Consider the following 15581-nt stretch of genomic DNA (forward strand, 5'->3'; position numbering starts at 1 on the left):
CAGTAGAGTTGAGGTCAGGGCTCTGTGCAGACCACTCAGGTTGCTTCACACCAAACTGGTCCAACTATGTCTTTATGGAGCCAGGTTGGACATCCCATTCCAAAATTATGGTCGCTAATATGGAGTTGCCCCACCTTATGTGGCTCTAACGGCCTTCACTCAGAAAGGTGTCCATAAGATTTTGGAGTGTGTCTGTGGGAATTTGTCAGTTCAGGTAATGTTGGATGAGAAGACCTGACATTTCAGTTCATCCCAAAAGAGTTCAGTAGCATTGAAGTCAGAGTTCTTTGCAGGACACTCCAGTTCCTCCACACCAAGCGGGTCAAATCATGTTGTATTGGTGGCGCCCAGGAGACCCAGCTGCAGCATTATTGTGTCCATAGGATTGCATGGACAAAATACCAGAGAGGCTGGGGAATGACAGCTCAGAACATGGAAGTGACAAAATCAACGTCGCTTCCAGGTTAATTCAGCAGGGGGGAAATCAATAAATGGATGTGGCTGTCCTGAGCCCGCAGGAGGGGCAGCTGAGCCATGGATAGTATGAGCTTACAGCCTAAAATATACCTGTATTTGTGGCGCCCAGGAGACCCAGCTAGAGCGATTTTGTGTCCATTGGATTGGATGGACAAAATACCAAAGAGGTCGGGGAATGACAGATTTGATGCTCTCTCCCATGTGGAATGAACCTGGAAGCAACTTTGATTTTGACACTTCCAGGTTCATCCAGCACAGGAGAGATAATAAACTAGATGTGTCCCGGGCCCACAGGAGGGGCAGCGGAGCCCTGGATGCATGGCTGGGGGAATTGTGGGGGGAAGTGGTGTCATGTGCAAGTGTGGAGAAGTGAAAGGATCCACCTGAATCGCGTAAACACAATGATGTAGTACTCATGTCCGCGGCAGCAAAAGGGTTAAAGGAGAACTATGGGGTCAGTGCTTTTCCCCTTAGTTCTCCTAAGGATAACGGGAGGACACAAACTAGCGTCCTCCCATCACCCAAAGCTCAGTATATAGCGAGCTACAGCTCACGGTATACTGAGACGCTGCAGCCGGGATGGATCCCGACAATACTGTCTGGATCCACCCAGCTGCGTGAGTGACAGCTGGCTCCGCCTATCTAGAGGCAGAGCCAGTTGTACCGTTCGTTCCGCCAGTCAGCACTGGAGGATCAGACAGGGGAGGGGGATAATCCCTGCATGGAGCTGTGAGTGACAGTCACGGCTCTCTACAGGGACATGATCGAGAAGTGAGCGAACGACAGTATGTGTTCGCTCACTTCCCAATCTATTGAGCCGACCTTTGACAGTCTCATTGTGGGCTAGAACTATGAGACTGAGTGATTTTCACTCGCCTCATAGTTCTCCTTTCAGCATTGAAAGAGCTGCTCCCCAACAAACAGTTTTTGTTTTTGTTTGCATTGGTACATGTTCCCCCTGCCAGTGCCACATTCCCCATGCCCTCCCTTCCCTTTAGCCTTCACAAATGGCCAGAACTCATATAAAGAATCGGCTTATATTGACCTCAGTGGGTTTCGGATTAACGTTCAAACACCAGAGGGATTCAGCAAACCTCCCGCTTACCGGACCCAGGCACAGGGGTGCCCCATCCCTCCTGCTGCTACATAGTATACTGTAAAGCCCATGTACAGTAGATTTCTTGTCTCTTTAACCTCTTGGCAGCGTTATTTTGTCTTGCAACACATTCTGTAACTTTCCCCTCGCACGTGAGGACTTTGAAACGTTTTCCATGACTTTCTCTCCTGCGAGCTGTTTTTCAGGAATGATTTCACACGCCGAAGCCACACGGGGGCAACTGAACAAAGTCCATTGTGTGCAATGAAAGGTAAGGGAGGCTGTATGCCGGCTTCCTGAGGATTATCTGTTATTATATTAGTGATTGTGCAAAGGGATGCGGAGAGGATCTCGCTGGACCTACCATGCATCACTTTATAACAACAGACAACTGGAATTTTCCACTAGGATGATAGAGGAATTCATACAGAGGAATGAAAGTTGTAATAGGAGCAACTTGAGGCAAGAAGGGGAACCGTTTTCAAGCAGTTACAATGTCGATAGCTTATCAGTGAACACTTTTTCTGTAGAATCATCCATGGCCTCAATCAGTGCCTCTGCTTATTGAAATGGGCCTGATCTGTGCCTGAACTCTCTGACTATATACAGTTATAATTTTATAACATGAGCACTGTTCAGTAGAGCAGTAAAAACCACTGACCTCACAGCCGCCATAGCAGAAGAATGAGCAGGGGTGTCCCTAAAGTTCTCTCCAACTGAGGCAGGGGTGCTGGCGTTGCACGGTGGGGAAGGGGGGAGTTGTGGGGCTGGACGGCTGTGGGCAGTGTAGGGGTTTGGTTCGGTTGGGTTGGGGGTGCTGGTTAGGGTTGCCACCTGTCCAGAATTCAGCCGGACAGTCTGGGTTTTGAATGCTGTGTCCGGGTCTCATGGCAGCAGAAACCCGGACACAAGATGTCAGGCAGACAGGGGCAACCAAAATTAAGATAGGTACTACTGGCCTCCCACTGAAAATAGTCTCTACTGTGATTTTTACATATGAATGGGTGTCACTATTTACATATGAATAAGCCACCACTCATTCTCCATAAAAAATTTCAGCGCGTCACTAACGCGTTCAAGTTTCGCTGGAAGAAAAGGTGGCAACCCTGGTGCTGGTGGTTATCTCTCTCTGCCATACCACCCAGCTCACTCATGTCACTTGTTGCCAAGAGCTCGGTGGAGCGCCAGCCAGAGCATTATAGGTCGCCAAGAGCTCATAGCAACCTGGGACACTCTGGCCATAAAGGGGGTGTGGTCACCTCTCTCCATCATCCTGTTCAGCTCACAGATGTCACTGGTTTCCAAGAGCATCCAGCTCAGCTCCTGGCAACCAGTGATGTCAGTGGGCTGGGCGGGACACTGTAGAGCAGGGGTGGGCAAACTCCATCCGTCCAGCTGTTGTGCAACTACAAATCCCATGAGGCGTTGCAAGATTTTCCAAGCCACAGGCATGACTCATGACTGGAATTGTAGTTTCACCACAGCTGGAGGGACAGAGTTTGCCCACCCCTGCTCTAGAGCGTCCCCGGTTGCTAAGAACTCTGGCTTGTAAGAGGGTGGCGGCAGAGGCGTCCCCAGTCTGGGTGTCACCCAGTGGGGCAGCCGGGTGGCACCCACCGGGACATCATCACACACGTACGTGATGTCTTCACGCATGCATGTAATGATGTCATGTGCACTTAACTATAAAGAAATATCAAATTTGCGCTTATGGGTGGTCTTAGAGAACTAAACAAAAGTGTTACAGCTGCATCACTATGGACACTGTTGTCCAGCTGGTGGATGGTAATAAATAGCGCTGCATATTTACTTATTACCATGCGCACTTAGCTGCCCACTGAGAGGCACAGAGGGAAGGGTATGTTCATCTGGTGAGATAAGATATCCCGCCTTGTCCCCTCCTCTCTTGTACATCTGTCAGGCTCCCGATCCATGACCAAATGCCTAACTTTTTGAAGGGAGTGACACCAAAATGGCAGCAGGTGTGCTGCAAAAATTGTGCAGCAGAGCGGTTGTGCCCCTCCACATGACCCAAAGAGATGCTGCCTGAGGCCTCAGGGAACAAGGAGTGTTTTTTACATCGCCTGATTGACGTTCACTCTAATGCATTTGCCAAAATGACAACATTTTACCAAAATCTTCAGACTTATTGCAAATTTTAGTGAGTTTGTTCCCTACTGAGAACTGTAAAGAGGACACATTGTGGACCAACCATCCTGAGTAAAAGTGTTTGAGATGAGAAACTCATATTTCCCTGTCATGATCTACAGTATATACAATGTATTTCCTTCCCTCCTTTAGTCACATGATCTGTTTGGCTTCCTGAGACCTGATCGTAGTCCTCCGGAGAGACCTTTATCACACGAAAATCTTTAGAGAGTGGCGTTTGATCACCTGGACCTGAAGTGAGAGGAAACCTCACCAACTAAGGCAAATAGCAGTAAAACCCTGACAGAGGTTGTAACCTTTCAACAATGTATCACACATTTAAAAAATAAACATTGGCTGGAGTTCTATTGTAACTCTCTGAACCCCACAAGAAAATTGCCAAACTCTCCAAAAGGGACCTTTAGCTGGAAAACCGTTGTTTACTTCTCCGTATGCATTTATATATTCATGCGGACAAAGACTGTCCCTCTTTGTATACTGTGTTAGTTCAAATGATCCAAAAACACTCCAAGAAAGGTCCCTGAAGCCACAAAAACTCCAAAAACAACCATGAGAAAACACTATTAAAAAACAATAAAAACCTATCCAGAGGTGTTCTATGAATATACACTGAGTGGCCAGATTATTATGACCACCCCATCACTATAGTTGCTTTTCAGTTTCAGAGGCAAGGCCGGGAACCCGCTACCATAAAAAGTCAACGTGCAAATAGTGGTTTGTGTATATTGTTTTTATATTTTTATTATGAATATGACTAAAAAATACAATTTTAAAAAATATTTATATTTTCATGTAAACATGAACTATTGCACATGAATATTTTGTCATTTTAATATACAGCCAGCAGGTGGAGCTCTTGTTTCATCTTTACATGTTTTCCAGTTTCTTCCTACCTCCTTTTGCAAGTTTACAGAGCTCAGTAGATCAAGCTGAAATTTACACACACAAGGGACTGATTTAGAGCAGTGACTCTGCCCCCCTCCTGCGGAGTGACTCCTTCTTCTGCTGGAGTGTTTGAAAGGAAGCCGCTCCTGCTGTGCTCTCTGTCTAAAAAATGGGGCTTCGGGAATTCTTTTTCATGGCTGCACTATTTATAGCAAAAACACATATAAAACATCTGCTTAAAAAAAATGTAAAAAAAAGTTATAAAATTAACCAGAAACTAGCTTTCCTTTAAAGCTGAAACATTTACACAGCTCGGATTTAATTCATTCATCAATTAATGCAGTGTTTTCAATGCAAGAGGGGTATGTATCCGTATTGGACTTTGTATCAGCCTCTCACTGCCTAGCAGAGGCCAGGTTCAGAATGGGGTCATTTCTTGGCAAAAACAGCATAAAGTTTTTGGAATTTGTGGCAATTTTTTAGAAAAAAATCAGAGCTCGTTGAATCTTTTTGCATATATGGTGAGAATGAGTAGAGTTTCTGGAGCAGCTTTATAAACAGGCCAAGCCTTCGAAGTTCATAATTCCCATGTAATGAACAATATAAATTTGACTATTTATAAATAGGCCTCTTTTGTTACAAAAAAAAACAATTTACAAAGATTATTAAAGTAGTATTAAGGTCTGGGCGCTTTTTACCTTAATGCATTCTCTGCATTCCGGTAAAAACCGCCCAGAACCAAATCAATCAAAGAGAGAAGGGGAGTGACCTGCCACAGGGCTGTGTGTGTCTATGGGTGTACACAGTCACTGCGCCGGTGCCTCCATTAGAACGATGGTGGCACCCGTACAGGGGGCGGGGGAAAGAACGCTGAGGGGACCAACTTGAAAATGAGGAATTAAATGTTTTAAAGAAAAACAACAACAGCCTCAGGCAAAGGTTGGCATCCCTATAGCAAATATCACTTTAAGAAACAAAGTCATGTCATGTGTTAAATTATGTTCTGTATTTAGAGTTTCCTTGGCACCAAATATTTTGTTCTTGGAAGTGTAGTCAAGAACCCTTGTCAGTGGACATCACAGATGAATCCAGAGCCACCAAGTCTTGACCACCATCGAGAGTGTCCCGAGTTCAGACGTAATTTTGTTCACATTTGACATCAAGTCCATTGATCCCTCCAATGTCAGTCAGATGACTCAGGTTTGGTGTCACTTGATGTGGACGATTGTGAGTCCTCCATCTCTTTCCGCCCTGTGGCAATGCGCCCATTTTGGGAGGTCTCTATCAGTTCCTGATCCACCGGATAGGTTTGCTTTGTTCCGCAACACTGGCTGACTTTTCTACAGTTCTGCAGGAGGTTAATGCACAGGTTGATAATCAGAGCCAACCATGCCAAGCCAAACAGAATCCACAGTGACACTACATTCTTGTACCAGTTGGGGTATTGCTTGCCGGGAACTCTTCCTAAGAAAAAGAGAAAAAGTACATTTTCAATTAATTCAATGACTGATCAGAAAGCAGTCTAGCTGAGGGGTGGGCAACAGCAACAAAACACTAACAAGCTCACAAAAAAGACAACAGAACTGGGTACCTGCAGGTCAAAGAGGCCTGCCCCACATATGGCACAGGTCCTGGAACATCTCCGGGAGTAGGGACCACTTGGCGTTGTCTGACTGAATCCGCATCGGATGACTCTTCATTTGGGATATCCAGCATTGTAGGGACAACAAAATCACCCAAAGCTCCAGAATGATGATCAGGGAACTAGATTCCTACAATGTCCAAGTCCCCTGTACTGACAAGGCGTCCAGGACTCATCCCCAGCCTGATAGGCTGATATCTGCCTGGAGGATCTTCCAAGACACCAGAAGAAAGAATTTCCACAACTCCAGAGCTGAACTATTGAGTCACCTGGCCTGGTCCTATGTGTCAGCTAAATTGGCCTGTCCAGAGACTGTTGCACAATGATAGAATGTTAAATTATAGGGGCCTGGAATGGAACTGGGCAAATAAAACTGCCTCAAAGGTGACTACTATCAGTCCCGGAAACCTTCATGAAGAAATGGAGAGTGTGCTGACTCCTGGACTAAAGAGTCTGAGTCTGGGAGCAGAAAGATGACCGTTTCTCATGAGGAAGAAAAACTCTGGCTTGAGCTGAGTCTAGGATGAGACCCAGATAATCCAGATGAGCACTGGCTTCGGATTGCAACCAAACCTTGCAAGATTTGAACCCTCAGCACCACATTGTCAGCAAGAACTTGTGTCAACTGTTTTGATAGGCTGGAAAAATGTGGACATATAAGTATGTATGCTTGATGTCCACAGAGGCACAGGCAGATTGGAAGACATTGACTGAGGAAGGGGACTGAAAATGGAACTCTAGCTTGTAACCCCTGGAAACCACTCCATTACCCAAGCATCCAATATGCTGGCTGACCAAATCTCTGCAAAATGCTTGATTTTGAAAGTGGGGGTGCTCCTTCATGCTGAGGAACACTTGCCTAAATGCTTGGAAGACTTGAACGTCTAGGATTTGCTGGTGGGACGATTGCTTAGCTTGAGTTTAAGGCCTGGAAGTAATGAAAGGAGCCCTTCTTGTCCTCGGAGGAGGGGTGAGACTTCCCAGAGCCCAAGGCTTCTAGGGAAAATGGGTACAATTGACCCTAGTGGCATCCTTGATCAGGGTGTACAGAGCAGCTCTGAACAGACCCTGTCCCTTGAAAAAAGCAGGTGCTTTTTAAATGTCCATTTTGCATCCCAGCACTTATCCCAAGGAGCTTTCCTCATATTCACGGACAACACCTCTAACAAATCATCCACACAATAGTTCAAGGTGCCGGCATGAGCACCAGACACTCCATTAATAAAGGATTACATTGAATGGCAGTCGAACCCCTTCTAATGACTGTAGCTCATCAGCTAAGGTTTTTGCAGACTAAAGTTGCTGCCAGAGAAGGTTGCAAGGCAGGCCCTCACAGAGATGACAGAGACTCCAAACGTTTGCCATGGGAACACCTATGTATCTTCCACAGGGATGGTTACTGCCTGTTAATGTGGGAAGCTGCAGAATACACAGCAGGAAAAGGATGGATAGTTGTATGAGAGGGATGAACACCTTTTAAGGGTTCCTCCAGTCTCTGTAAAGGATAACAGATAATAGCAGGTGCACCGGAAAGGTCTTGGACCTGAAAATGTCTAGTATGGGAACCGCACTGTGGAAGCCTCAGCCTCCTTTTATTGTTTTAAAGTGGCGCAACCATGTCAATGAGAGTCACTACAGTCCCTTTAAACCTGGAAACAATAGAAGTGGCAATTAAAGATGAAATTTGGCCCATAAAATTTTGCATGATTGCGGTAAGATCTTCCCGGGTAGTGCCATGGAGGAGACCATGGCTGACAAAGCTAGGGAAGACACCAGGCAGTACTGCAGACAGTACTGGAACAATTAGTAAATCAACAGCTGGAGGCACCCGAGGCAGCGAGACTGTTTCCCCCCCCCCCCCCCCCCATATATGACCCAACATGTTGCACAGCAAGGCAGATGGCAGGTTAGCTCAGAATACAAGGCTAAGCCTTGAATATTTACAAATCAGCTGCTAGTAGCAGGAGAGGGTGCAGGCAGTCAAAGGTGACCAGGTCACTGTAGGTGGGCAGCAGAGACGAACCAAGGATGGATGCACATGTCAAATGCAGCCAAGAACAGCAGCAGGAAGGTGCTTCCTCGACATTGAATGAGGGAAGAGAGTGCAGAGTGTGCCTGCATCACACTCTACAAGCAGATGTGGTTAGGGCTCCGTACCACAGACTGAACCCCTCATGCGACCAACCGACAGAAAGCGGGAATAGATAACATCCAATGGTTCCAATATTTGGGAACTCCAGGTGGTCAGTACATACGGCCTTTACACTAAGTGAGCCTTCAGAGACAGGGTCAAATCAGGGTCTGTGTCATGGCTCTGTGGGTAGGAGGTTCTGCAGAGGTGGTCAGAGAGAGAAGACCTGTTCTCTGTTGTGAGACAACTAAGCCCACCATATGACCAAGAAGTGAGTCTTTCTCTGAGAAAACAAAGACAAGGAACATGTTTCCCCTGTGGGGTGAGAAATGGTAGAAGGAAATAATGAGAAATGCTTTATGAGGACGCTACATCACAAAGTGTGCACCAACTGGAGGTTCCCTACAACCAATAAGGGGATGATGTTTGAATATACTATGTCTCTTCTGCAATAAAAGCTTCTTACCTTCCTGTTTGCAAACTTCTTTAGCATGTACACTGAGCAGTGCACAATCCTGACATGCCTTAAAACCCCTGCACATGCAGTTACGGAATCCCAGGCCAGCCAACCAAGATGGGGTAACCAACCAAAGAGGCTGAAAACTAAGGCTAAGATGGCAAGGGAGTTTTTAGACTTTGCATCACTGGAGGAGATGAGATTAGACCGGATTTTAGTTCTGCGTTAATGACTTAAAAAAATGCCCACATGTCCCAAAGATCACCAAAACCACAGCTGCACCTGGCAGCCTGTTACCCGCTGGTGGAGATCATGCTTGGGTCATACACTCACAGCCCCCTCACTCTTTTTACTTACCGATGACATAGTCTCCAAAGCCAATGGTGCTGAGCGTGATGAAAGCATAGTAGAATCCCTCCTCGTATGTCCAGCCTTCCACCCACTGAAAGAGAATAGGGGGGAGCAGGAAGAAAAGGAGGAGACCCGCAATCAAAGCACAGGAGCTGGAGAAGACCTTCACCATTTTCTGTAAGACACAACCAGAGATCTTGATGTTAAGAGGGGTGACTCAGTGCTGGGTAAGGGATTGTAGAGGCTCATTCACACCATAATGTGTGTTATGATGCTTGGTATTAAACTGTAGGTGTGTGTTGTGGTGCATTGCAATGCAAGGTTAATTGCACTTCAATGCACATCTTCAGTGTGCTGCGACACACAGGTGTTAAAATGCACCTCAACACACATGTGCTTAGACTCTACACATTGACCCTAACGCTGACCTTGACCCCAACACTAACAGTAAAACTAACCTATATACTATATTATGTCATAGTCTAATTTTATTTTTACTTATTTTTGTTTTAACAAACTTTTTTTTACAGACTTCTACTCTAACAAGGAGACAAAATGCACTTTATGTTATTACAGAAGAAAGACATATGGGAGGTGTCTCTTACTAGTGATCACTGTGATTGGCTATCGCAGTGAGCATGTGGTCGGGACCCAGATCCGGTACGTTGTTGGATCCCATTCACTTGTCCAACACTCCACACACTTGCTAGAGACTAGAGATAGTAATAGTAGACAGTAAGAGAACTAGACCTTGAGTCAGGCAATATTATGGTTTGTTAGGTGACTTTTTTTCTGAAAAATAAAATTTTCAGACATTCCTGACTATGTGTCCTCACCTCATGCCCTAAAAAAATCATGATTGCCGCATTCTGCAACATTGGACAACGCATATGCCCATATCCGGGACAGTCTGAGAATTACAATTGGCTACAAAATCCAATACTGGCCCAATAAGATAGGTTCTCCTGATAATTGGATCCAGTCATCTATTATGAATACGGCTCCTTACTCTCTTACCTTGCGTTGGACTTTGGTCCCCAGGAAGTCCGCATATCGTTGGACCAGAGAGAGCATCTTCTGACCGATGCGGTTCAGCAGGATCACATTCAACGGAATGCCAAACAGTGCAAAGAAGATGCAGAAGATGCGACCTCCGACGGTGTTGGGGCTCAGATTCCCGTAACCTTCCAAGTCAAAGAAAAAGAAAACACAGTGTCACACAGTTAAGATTTACTAAGGGAAGAGAGGCGTACACAAAAAGCCCCCAAAACTTCCACCCTCACACAGGAAGCCCAGTGCTGGCTGCAAATCTGATTATGCCACATCTTATTAATGAGAGCAAACGTGATGTCTATACCGTTGAGTGTCATGGTGTTATTAACGCCCAACTCCAGACAAAACCTTTTTATTTTCTTATGAACAGAGTAGAGGAGATTTTACAGCTCTCTGTGATATATTTGGGACAAAAAGGAACAGATTTGAGTAAAACATTGTTTTGGCAGCAGATGTTCCTTACCACGCTGGGCAGGACCCCCCTACCCATCTTGTCTTAAATTATATTATAACTGTAATGTCTTAAATTGTAAAAATATTCATTAAAAAATAGTAAAAGGAAAGGACGATTTTTTACAATAATTTTTGCAGGAAAATGTAAGCTGGATCCTGACTGGCTGACACAAGCAGTAAACCTTCACAATTTATAAATTAACAGGTCTATTCACTAAAGGGTGAAGAGTTTGGAGAAGGCCGGAGAAGGGAACAATCTAGGACAACATAGCTGGGATGGAAAATTCTCCAATTTCGCTCACTTTCCAGTTCAGCTATGTTGTCCTAGATTGTTCCCTTCTCCGGCCTTCTCCAAACTCTTCACTCTTCTGTGAATAGACCTTTGACTTTACGATTGGGTCCATTAGAGTGAAATTGTTATTTCCTATTTGAAGCACTAGGCGGCAGCACAACACAGGCACTATTGTATATTGAAGGATATACAAATGTGGACACATTTGCTGGTACCCTTCCACAAAGAAAAGAACCCACAATTTTCTCTGAATTCATTTGAAAGGGACAGAAGTAGTTGGCATCCATCATTGTTTATTTCATATTACATAAACTCAGACTTTGCTTTTTTATTATTGCTTCAACAGAATATTTTAACTAATCAAACAAATGGAAATGACATGGATAAAACTGAGGGACCCTTAAACCTAATGTTTTAGAGGCAATCTCTGCAAACAAGCAATTTCTGTGGCTCTCGATGAGACTTCTGTACCTGCCAGCAGGTAGTTTGGTAAGCTGCCTCAGCTGTTTCAGGTTTGAAGGGTTCCTTCTCCAGATGGCATGTTTCAGCTCTTTCCATAGATGTTCCATAGGATTCAGATCCAGGATCATAGAAGGTCGCTTCAGGCCAGGTTCACACCTGAGCATTTTGTAGCTTCAGAATTGTCCACTGTTTTGGTCTTAGCCATTCTTGGGTGCTTTTAGCTATGCGATGGGTCATGATACTGTTGACTTGCAATAAGACAAAGCTATCTGACACTGGGCAGTACCTTTCCTTCCAGAATTCCTTCATAGTCTTGAGATTTAATTGTGCCCTGCACAGATATAAGGCACTCTGTGCAAGACACAGCATATCAGTCCCAAAGCATAACCAAACCTCCTCCTTGCTTCGTTTATTTCATCTTTAAACATATAGCTAATGCGAGGTGCCAAAAAGCTTCAGTTTTCTCTCATCTGTCCAAAGGACAGCTTTGTGGCTTTTCAATGTGTATTTTAGCAAATTCCAGTCTGGCATTGAGCCCGCTGTTGATTAAAAAGCAATGGATGGTGCCATCAGAAACTAAAGTACCTTGACCTTGGAGTTTAGCTTGTATCTCTTTGGAAGCTTTCCTTGGCTCTTTGTCTACCATTCAAACTATCCTTCTGTCCAATCTGGGGGGCAAATGTTCCTTTTGAGGCCACATCCACGGAGGTTGGCTACACCTTAAACTTCTTAATAATATTTGCAACTGTATTCACAAGAAGATCAAGGTGCTTGGAGATGGTCCCATAGCCTTCACCTTTGACATGCTGGTCCATAATTCTCACACTTATCACCTACCTCAGACAACTCTCTCCTTTGCTTTCTCTGGTCCATGTTCAACGTGGTGCACATGATGATACCAAACAGCAGAGTGATGACTTTTCCCCATTTAAATAAACTGGCTGACTGACTGGTTACATGAATGAAGACGTGTGTGATACTAATTGGGAAAAACAGTTTGAAGTGTCACTACGATCCAATTATCTATAATCTTTCCTTGGGGTACCAACAAATTTGTCCCAGGCTGTTTAAGAATATATTTTGTAGAATCAGCGATAATTTATATCTTTTCCCACTTTCTTTGCTTTACTCTATGAAAATCCAAAGGCATGCGGGTATACAGGAGGCAATTGGTTATAATATTATTGCTTTAAAGGAGGAATGAAGAATTGCTTCAATGAGCTGTAAAGGTAACAACAAAGTTGTCCATGACTGTATGTGATCTTGAGCTCATGTTCCCAGATAGCAAGGATAACGTGCCACAAACTTGTGTCAGGGTTGAATTGTAATTCTTGTTAACTTGCTACACACATTCCTGGCAAGTTGTAGACTTGCAGAGCACTTGCAGCGCAAGTTCTAGGCGACACTTTTTGGATTTGTAGCAAATTTGCTTGGCAAGTCTACAGCAAGAGTCCTGCAGGTCTTAAGGTGGCCATACACTCTACAACCATCGCAAGACTTTAGTCTTGCGATGGTTGTACAGGGATTAAAAAAAAGTACGATCTGCAATCGTACGATAATCGCGAGGTGTATGGGCACCTATAGCAAGAGCTCTGCAAGCTCGCTGATCTGGAGACTTGCAGTGCAGACTTGCTGTAAATGTGCAACAAAATTGTGAAGCTCGGCAAGTCTGCAATAGTTTAGCAAATCATTTTCAAACTTGCAGCTCAATTGCTTGCTATCTGGGTTTGTAACCCCCACAATTCTTGTCCTTGAGAGGCCCATACAAAACTGGATTAAGAACCCAGCACGGGTGTTACCCAACCTCAATATATCCAAAGTATAAGAAGCAGAGTTTTTATTTGCTCTCCTACTCTTTCTCTGTACTCCAAGAGAACAGCATCACCCGAATGTAGAAAAATACGAACTACAGCGCACGGTCTCCCTATGTTTCAGCTTCTCAGAAACGTTTGTGGTCTCCGGCAGGTAAACGCTGCCATCTAATGCACATTACTAGAACTACAAAGATTCCAATCAGAAGAAGAAACATGAAGTTCCTCTGATACCTTCTTCACCTGGCTCTATGATTTAGAAAATTCTGAGGCCACCTTACTTCTTCAGAGCAGTTCTCTTTTACAGGAAACCTGTACTGTGACAAATATGGAGGCCACCATTGCGGATTTGCCTTTCCTAAAAAAGCCAGCTGCCTCTTTGTTTTCATTATTTGAAGGCACTGGCTCACACCAAGATGCACATCAGGAAAGTCAGAGAGGTCAGAGCTCCTGAGCTGTATGCTGTTTCTGAATAAGTGACTTTGGAAGTACTGAAGCCACCTAATCAGCATAACAGCCAGGAAAATAGTATTTGGAGAAGAAAAGACCAGCAATGGTCAGTACTTTAGCTCCAGTTACTTTTTTAACCCCTTCATGACTGAGGCCCTTTTTTCAATTTTTGCACCCATGTTATATTCCACATTTTAGGCCTGAAAATGACGTAAAACCCCCCAACATTATATATTTTCTGAATGCCAAGACCCTATAGAATAAAATGGTGGTAGTTGAAAATTTTTATGTTGCGCAATATTAGCGCAACTCCTTATTAAACCCCAAAAATACTTTATCTTAGCTCTGGGCTGCTGCTTCTCCATCTGTCCTGCAACGTCCTAGGAGAAATTACCAAAAGAAGCTTACAGCTAGTTAGCACCTAGGACAGTGATGGCGAAAGACTTGTATTTTTACAACCTCGAAAAATTATGAACTTACACTATATGGCCAAACACATGATGACATCTCTTCCAAAATATTGAGTTAGGTGTTTCCAGTGAAGAGCGCTGTTATTGCTACAGCTTACAAAGACATATTAGACAATCATGGCTTTCAGCCTTGTGGTAACAGTTTGGTGAAGGTCCTTTTCTATTCCATCATGACTGTGCCCCTGTGTACAAAGCCAGCTCCCCAAAGACATGGTTGGACCAGTTTGGTGTGGAGAAACATGAGCGTCCCTGACCTCGGGATGACTCCATTAATGTCCATGGTTTTAGAATGGAATGTCCAACAAGCTCATATAGATCTGATAGCCGGATGTCCACAAACGTTTGGCCATGTGAACTATCAATACCCCTTTATAGTTGAGCTGAGAACTTACAAGCCAACCATCATAGCCTGACAAATTATGTTCTTATTTAGTCCAATTTGTAGAGAAAGCTTGAAAATGGTTTTGTCCCTTCCTGCCCCAGGTCTTCCCTGAAGCTATAAAATCCAAGAAACTCTCATGGACTGTAATATGTCAGGACTTTGTTTTATGTTTGATAATCTGCCTTGAAGCTCACTTCGGGTGTAAACAAGCTTATGCCGAGCTGCCAATGTTGTCATTGTCCTGACACCAGGTTGGCTTTTTTGCTTCAAAGCTACCATGTCATTAATAAGACACGCTTACCTACTAAACAGTACTGATCACGGACATACCAGAGATCACAGGCACTTACCGATGGTGGTTATGGCTGTTACAGAGAAGAAGAAAGAGCCACCGAAGTCCCAGGTCTCCTGACCGCTATCATTTCCCAATAAACTGATGCCATTCTTGTATGCATTGATAATGCCCTGCAAAACAGAATATTCCGGTCACTTCATCTGGACATAGTACATACCTGAACTGGCTCCTGAAAACTGCATGTTCTTCACAGATATGGGAGTACCGAACGTATACAGCTCATTTCAATGTATACATGGTATTATGGCAGAGTTTCTCAGCTACTGGGTGGCATGGGTCACAAAAGGGGTGGCAGGTTGATTTTCATTGCCCCCTTTACTAACATACTGTAACACAAGTAGGCATAGTGCATCAGCAAAAGCTGTTCTGGAAAAGAGCAGAGGAACTGCTGAGGATCGGAGCAGTCCTTCCTTACAGGGTCTAATATGAAGCAAATGGCCCTGAGAATATCTTTGAACTGTGGAAATAGATGCCAAAATGGATGCTCTTTCATTTTTTTTCTTTACAAGTGCAATTAATATTCAAATGTTTTCATGTAATATCACATTATGGCCACTAGGTGGTGGTAAAGGAGCATAGGAAAAGAGTATTTATGTTGTATGTTCGTTTTCACCATCTAGAGGCCATATTGTGGTATTACATGGG

The 15581-nt window shown here is 44.3% G+C and overlaps 1 protein-coding gene across 1 annotated transcript in view; it reads right to left on the reverse strand.

Annotated features, from left to right (window-relative positions):
• Positions 1 to 5810: 5810 nt before the first annotated feature.
• Positions 5811 to 15581, reverse strand: part of KCNK17 (potassium two pore domain channel subfamily K member 17) — a 24290-nt gene continuing 14519 nt past the window's right edge. Inside the window, exons 2-5 of the mRNA XM_018559243.1 lie at positions 14932 to 15046; positions 10226 to 10392; positions 9215 to 9383; positions 5811 to 6091 (exon numbers count right to left, since the gene is read on the reverse strand). Coding sequence (XP_018414745.1) covers positions 5811 to 6091; positions 9215 to 9383; positions 10226 to 10392; positions 14932 to 15046 — 732 coding nt within the window. The remainder of the gene's footprint in view (positions 6092 to 9214; positions 9384 to 10225; positions 10393 to 14931; positions 15047 to 15581) is intronic.

This window comes from Nanorana parkeri, unplaced genomic scaffold (assembly GCF_000935625.1).
Source record: "Nanorana parkeri isolate BGI_ZX_2015 unplaced genomic scaffold, ASM93562v1 scaffold385, whole genome shotgun sequence".
Classification (NCBI taxonomy): Eukaryota; Metazoa; Chordata; class Amphibia; order Anura; family Dicroglossidae; genus Nanorana; species Nanorana parkeri.